Genomic DNA, 6921 nt, shown 5'->3' with positions numbered 1-6921 from the left:
ATCAGAAAGGAAAGAAACATCAATTGAACTATCAGCTGTTAAAGTATGTATACATTTTTGGGACACCCTGTATATATATGTATTCATGTATAAAAATGCCGAGAGAGAACACATGTGGCAAAATATTAACAAGTTTTGTATCTTGGTAATGTGTATACAGGAATTCTCCCCCATCAATGTTTTATTATGAAAATTTCCAAACATAAAGAAAAAGTGACTCTAGCCGGTTTGCTAAGTGGTTTGAGCACTGGCCAGGGCACCCAGGGTTTTTGTGTTGGATTCCTGGTCCTGGTTGGGATGCATGCGGGAGGCAATCAATATACCAAGTATATCTCCCTCCCTTCCTTCCTCCCTCCCACTTTCTCTAAAAAAGCAATGGAAAAAAATATCCTCCGGTGAGAATTAACAAAAAAGTGGAAGAATTTTACTCTGAACACCCACCAAGTTTCTACAGTCAAGTTACGTTTGCTTCATCGAATATTTATCCACGAATTGTGTATTGTTTTTACTATTCTTGCAACTTTTCTCTAAATTTGAAATTGTTTCAAAAGTAAAAATTAAATGACTTAGTATCTAGTAATAGGGGACAAAAAAATCAAAGAAGTGAAGGAAGTTTGGAGGGAACTGAAAGGACTAGTGTGGAGCAAGATACAAGCTTAAGCCTCTGAAGCTGGTGCCTTTGATGACTCAGTCTAACATTAATGCTTTAGCACTCCTCTATAGGGCCATAAACCTGGCTTCAAGGTTGGGGGAGGGGTGTAACAGAATTCATTTATAAAGCGTGAAACTACATTTCCCAAAAGGCCTTTATCTTTCCGCATTTTGAAGAAGTTACAATTCTATAGGTTTTCACAGGTCTCGCGAGATTTCAGTAAATCTCATTAAAGTGCCCTACTGAAAAGCCATTTTGTTTTTCAGGTTTCTTCGCAAGGGTACTTGACTCAAAGTTCCTGCAACCGGCATCTGCAGTTGCTGCGGTGTTGTCCAGCTTCACGATGTTTCCGTTGGCCAAAAACGCGCTAAGTCGTCTCCCAGGTGAGCAAAAATTGTGATTAAATCATTTCCAAGGGCCTTTTATCCATTTGTCCTCGTGGTCGCTTCTGCCCTTTCCCTCCACCTGCTTCCCGACCTTCTAATTGTAAGTGCTTAGTCTCCGAACTAATTGGGAAGATATCCTTACCATTAGCTTAATCACCGATTGTTTCTGTTACTGGGGTTAAAGCCTAGCTCTGCTTTTTCATTATTCAATAGTAATTTATGATTTCAGGGAAGAACACGTTTGGTGGACACCTCTTGTTCCTTAAGTAATTTCGTTAATTTTAGCTTTGGGGGGCACATTTACCCCTCCTCCTTCCAAATAGAAGAGCCTCCTCTCCAATTCCTGTAACCAAAATGGAGGAAGCGGTAAATCTAGCCCTTCATCTGGTTTCATCGCAGCGAGACGACCTAAATGGTAGCCCCGCAGTTTTTGTTATTTGTAGATCATTTCTTATGTAAAAGTTAGGAGGGTACAGGGAAAATTTGAAAGCTGCATCACGTATTTAGAATGCATTAGATTGAAGAGAGGGAAGTCATTTCCATGATTGATTTGCACTGAAGGTGACCTTGAGTAAAGTGAGTAGTTTTTTTGTTTTGTTTTTACAATGAAACTGACCTTAAGCAATTATTTAGCTTTTTTTAGCCATGTTTTTATTTTCCGTTTATAGAGCTGTTGGAGGTATAACTAGGCTGTCTTCTGAACACTAAAGCAGCTTTGACAATAACCAAAAAGTAGTTGCCCGATTTTTCGTAATCCAAAATGCCCACCTATTATCTCTTTCACATTGGGCAAAAAGCTGAACCTTATTTCCCTTCTTTGTAAAATAGGGGGTTAGTAAACAAAGCCTACCTCATAAATTTCTTGAGGATTATATGAGATTATTAATAGGTGGTAATGAAACCATTTCTTGTCAGAGGAGAACTCTAAAAAAATCCTCTTTGGTGATCTGAATGTTGAGGTGTTGCAGAATTGTTTGATAATTTAATTTCTTTGCCCTTTGAGCTGGTAGGGCCTTGTAACTCAGGAAAAGGATTTGTCTTTCTTGTGGTTGTTTTTTCCAGTGTGGAATTCACAAACTCACTTTTTACTCTAGAGCAGAATATATTATGAAATGTTTGTAAGTTTGCTCATACAAGTCGAATTAAAGGTGAAAAATACGTTAAGTCAGTTAAGAGAAGAAACCATTAAATTGGCAAGTAACTATCCAGAAATAACATATTGTATCATACAGAAGCAATTACATTCTAAAGTGCTAGTGAATGGTTGAGATTCCCATTTCTTTAATATGCTTTCCATTAGTACATAAGTACCTTTTGAAGTTCTAAAACAATAAGGACCTACCACTTAGAATGGAGAGGAATTTAACAGCACCTGGGAATATGCATTTTCCAGTCTTGGCTCTTTCCCAAGCCCTCCTAAGTGCCTCCAGAGGCAGTTTGAAAACTCATTCTACTAAAATAATAGTAAAAGCAAAGTTTTAATGTGGTAATTCTGATCAAACAGTGGCCCTCCATAATTCTTTTAGTTTTACCCCCTATTGCTTGTCCATGCACCTCATTTGTCCTTCAACCAAATTTAACTAGTTTTCTAGTACACTGGGCTTTTCTGTCTGCCTTTTTTTCAGATTCCCCTTTCCTACATTTACATAACTAAATCCTACCTGCTATTCATAGTGCTTAACTAACATTCTACTTCCTTGTATTATAGTGATTTGTGTCTACATGTCTAATATGCTCCTTTAAACCTGAGGACCGAGTCTGTGTCTTACACCTTTTCATATACCCCATTTCCTTTAGTATGGTAATGTATTCATTACTAATTATTTTAAAAATCAAGACTAGTTTTTGGAATTTTGGGGGGGCAATTTTAAGGTCATGAACATTTAGTGTACTTTAATTTGAAGTTCACTTTTAGTTTATTTACCCTTTTATGTTGTTAAGTTGTTGAGCACTATTGAATAAACTTGAGTGAAAATTTGTCATAAATATTCAAATTAATGAATATAAGCCAAGTTTCAGTTGTGGTACAAATACTAGTTTGTAAAAAATCTTATTGACATCCCCTGTTCTTTGTATTTTCCCCCCAACGTTTTTTTTTAATTGAGCAATCAATTTAATTTTTTTACTATGCTTTTATTACTGACACTATTACATTTCCCCTCCCTTGCCTACCTCCGCCCAGACCCTGCCTCCCTTCACTCCCCTTGTTTTATTATGGAAACTTTCAGACATACAGAAAAGTTGGAACAATTGTATGATAAACATCCACATACGCACAACATAGCTTCTACAATTAACATTTTGCTATATTTGTTTTGTCATTTATCTATTCATCTGTTGATTCATCTTATTTCTGATGCCTTTCAAAGTAAGGTACTTTTAGCTATAATATGTTTTAACATTGTATTGAACTGCATAATACTATAGAGTTAACTTCCTTGGCTTTCCTGTTTGCCAGTATCAATTACATGCATTCTCTTTTCCTGATAATTCATAGATGTGCTTCTGTATATTTTTTTCTTTAAGTTCGAAGCATTCAGCAAACAATGGCAAGGCAGATCCACCAGAAAAGGACACCTGATTTCCATGACAAATATGGCAATGCTATTTTAGCGAGTGGAGCCACTTTTTGTGTTGCTACATGGACATATGTAAGTACTGTTGATTGATAATTTCTGGTTTCTATGTTTTTCATTTCCATTTAGCTCATGTATTCAAAATATTTTCACATAGTAGAATACATTTCTAGTTAGGAGGGACTTTAGAGATTTTCTAATGTAATCACACCCACCCAGTGCAGGAATTTCTCAGTATTTAGCATTCATTCATCATCTGTTCCTTTTTTGTATGTTTGTTAATTCTCACCTGAAGATATTTTTCCATTGATTTTTCCCCATTGATTTTTTAGAGAGAGTGGAAAGGAGACGGGGAGAGAGAGAGAGAGAGAAACATTGATGTGAGAGAGACACATCAACCGAATGCCTCCCACACGAACCCCTATAAGGGCCAGGGATTGAGCCTGAAACCTAGATACGTGCCCTTGGCCAGAATCAAACCCGGGACCCTTCAGTCCACGGGCTGACACTCTATCCACTGAACCAAACAGGTCAAGGCCATCATCTGTTCTTAACATTTCCAGTAACAAGTTGCTTACTGGATCATAAGGCAGCCCTTTCTGTGTTGTATAGCTGTTTTATTTTTTTTAAATATATTTTTACTGATTTTAAAGAAAGGGGAAGGGAGAGTGATAGAGAGAAACATCAGTTACCTGCCTACCGCACACTCCCTACTGGGGATTGAGCTGGCAACCTGGGCATGTGCCCTAACCCGGAATGGAACCTATGATCTCTTCATAGATTGATGCTCAACCACTGAGTCACCCTAGCCGGGCATTGTATAGCTGTTTTAAAAGGATTGTATGTTGAGTTAAAATCTGCCTCCTGCATATTCTGCCAATCATTCCATTGCAACACAGGGATTCTGATCTTATTTCCATGTATTAAGCATTAGATATTAGAAAAATTGCTATCATGTGTCCTGGATCTTCTCTTTCAGATTAAATCCCCTTAGTTCTCTCAGTCATTTTTTTTTATTATATAGTTTCCAGGGTTTTCACCATCTTGGGTCACCTTCACTGAATTAGTTTTTCTTCTAAAATTCTGCCTTCAGAACTGAGTACAATATTTATGATGGATGAGATATAAAATTACTTGCTTTCAATATTTTAATTTTTTTATATCATACATTTAACCTACTTACTACTCACTGAACTTGCTGATTAAAAGTAGCAGTCTTGAAGTTATAATAAATACATAAGTTGATCTTATTTAATTTTATTGTTTGTTTGTTTGCTTTTTATTTGTTAATCTTCACCTGAGGATATTTTTCCATTGATTGTTAGAAAGAGTGGAAAGGAGGGGGAGAGACACAGATAAAGGATGTGAGAGAGAGACATTGACTGGTTGCTTCCTGCATGCGCCCCAACCAGGGCCTGGGATTAAGCTGTAACCGGTACGAGCCCTTGATAGGAATTGAACCCGGGACCCTTCAGTCTTGGGCCGACGCTCTGTCCACTGAGCCAAACTAGCTAGGGCTTATTTTTATTTTTTTAAAATAAGTTTTTACTGATTTTTTTAGAGAGAGAGATAGCAACACGGATGAGATTGGCTGCCTCCTGCACATCCCCTACTGGGGATGGAGCCCACAACTTGGGCAATGTACTCTGACCCGGAATGGAACTGGTGGCCTCTTGGTGTGTGGGATGACACTCAACCATCTCAGCTACACCAGCCTGGCTATATGAGTTGATTTGGCTCAGTGGATAGAGCGTCAGCCTGCGGACTGAAGGGTCCTGGGTTCGATTCCAGTCAAGGGCACAATCCCCAGTGTGGGGCGTGCAGGAGGCAGCCGATCAATGATTCTCTCTCATCATTGATGTCTCTCTCTCTCCCCCTCTCCCTTCCTCTCTGAAGTCAATAAAAATTGATTGATAAAAATTATTTGCCTTAATAAACAACGATACTTAATAGGCCTTTTTCATTCTTGTTTTGATCTTCCCGAAATTGGATATACTATTAAAATGTGTGTGTACTTAATTAGAAGAAGAAACAGATGTTGAACAAATGTGTTATTGGGGCACTTTGAAGGTGAAGTCCTCCTTTATGAAGGGATATTATAGAAGTGGTCCTACGCGGCTAGTGGTTACTGTATTGGCCGATGCTGATACAGAACATTTCCTTCATATCAGGAAGTTCTATTGAACAGCATTGCTCTAGAGTAGAGGTTCTCAACCTGTGGGTCGCGACCCCTTTGGCGGTCGAACAACCCTTTCACAGGGGTCGCCTAAGACCATCCTGCATATCAGATATTTACATTACGATTCATAACAGTAGCAACATTACACTTATGAAGTAGCAACAAAAATAATTTTATGGTTGGGTCACAACATGAGGAACTGTATTTAAAGGGCCAGAAGGTTGAGAACCACTGCTCTAGAGAATTAGTACAGCATTTAGAGGAGGGTACTACATGGAGGGCACTATATCCCAATGAGTTTCTATTTGTTTTTCACTTATAGAGTAGAATGCCTTTGTCACTTTTAAGAAATAGTCTCTAAGGGAGAGTGGGCTCTGGTTTAAACATGTATAACTGACAGCATTTTTTAATTACAGACAGCAACACAAATTGGAATAGAATGGAACCTGTCCCCTGTTGGCAGAGTCACCCCAAAGGAATGGAGAGATTAGTAATCATCCCAGTTGGTGTGATAATGAATTATTTCAAAACCAACTCATAATTGATGGCAAGTGAAAGCACTGTGTGCCCATTAAAATATGGCATGATTGGAGAAATAAAGTACATTTGAAACCTTCATTGTAGGTTTGTTTCTTTTGTGAATGAAAGCAAGCTTGATCACTTTTCATTTAATTAACCTTTGTGTTAATAAAATAAAAATGCTATACAACTTCGTAAATAACTTTTCTATATGAGGTAGTGTGAAAAGGAAAACTTGGCTATCACCTGGAAGTTGACTTTACAGTAAGCCGAAATTATAGTTCATGAATAAGTGATCACAGAATTATTTTAGGTCATCTTTGAGCTAAAAATTTGATGATGTTCACATCTTGGTTATGCCTACTACTTCCTACCACCTATTTATGTTTATATTTGGAATTTGCATTATTAATTCCTTTTCACTTCTGCCAAGAGAACTTAGGGTGCCACTGGACCAAAGGTAAGAATGGTCTATCAAATGAACTCCTAGGAGGTCTGAAGACTATCTAGCTCCTTGGTTCCTGTGACACATATATCTAAATTAGATCTTTTTTTTTTTTTTTAAATCTTTATTGTTCAGATTACATTTGTTCCTCTTCCCCCCCCCCA

At 37.7% G+C, this 6921-nt stretch overlaps 1 protein-coding gene across 1 annotated transcript; it reads left to right on the top strand.

Annotated features, from left to right (window-relative positions):
• The first annotated feature begins 890 nt into the window (after positions 1–890).
• Positions 891–6411, top strand: LOC102248066 (cytochrome c oxidase subunit 7B, mitochondrial). The gene is made up of 3 exons (XM_005877138.2): positions 891–1035; positions 3565–3689; positions 6210–6411. The coding sequence occupies exons 1-3, from the start codon at positions 996–998 to the stop codon at positions 6282–6284; spliced, it is 240 nt and encodes a 79-aa protein (XP_005877200.1). The 5' UTR covers positions 891–995; the 3' UTR covers positions 6285–6411.
• The last annotated feature ends 510 nt before the right edge of the window (positions 6412–6921 follow it).

The sequence above is a fragment of the Myotis brandtii genome, unplaced genomic scaffold (assembly GCF_000412655.1).
Source record: "Myotis brandtii unplaced genomic scaffold, ASM41265v1 scaffold509, whole genome shotgun sequence".
In the NCBI taxonomy this organism is placed as follows: domain Eukaryota; kingdom Metazoa; phylum Chordata; class Mammalia; order Chiroptera; family Vespertilionidae; genus Myotis; species Myotis brandtii.
Note: the sequence above shows the minus strand (reverse complement) of the source record. Positions and strands in the feature narration are given on the sequence as shown.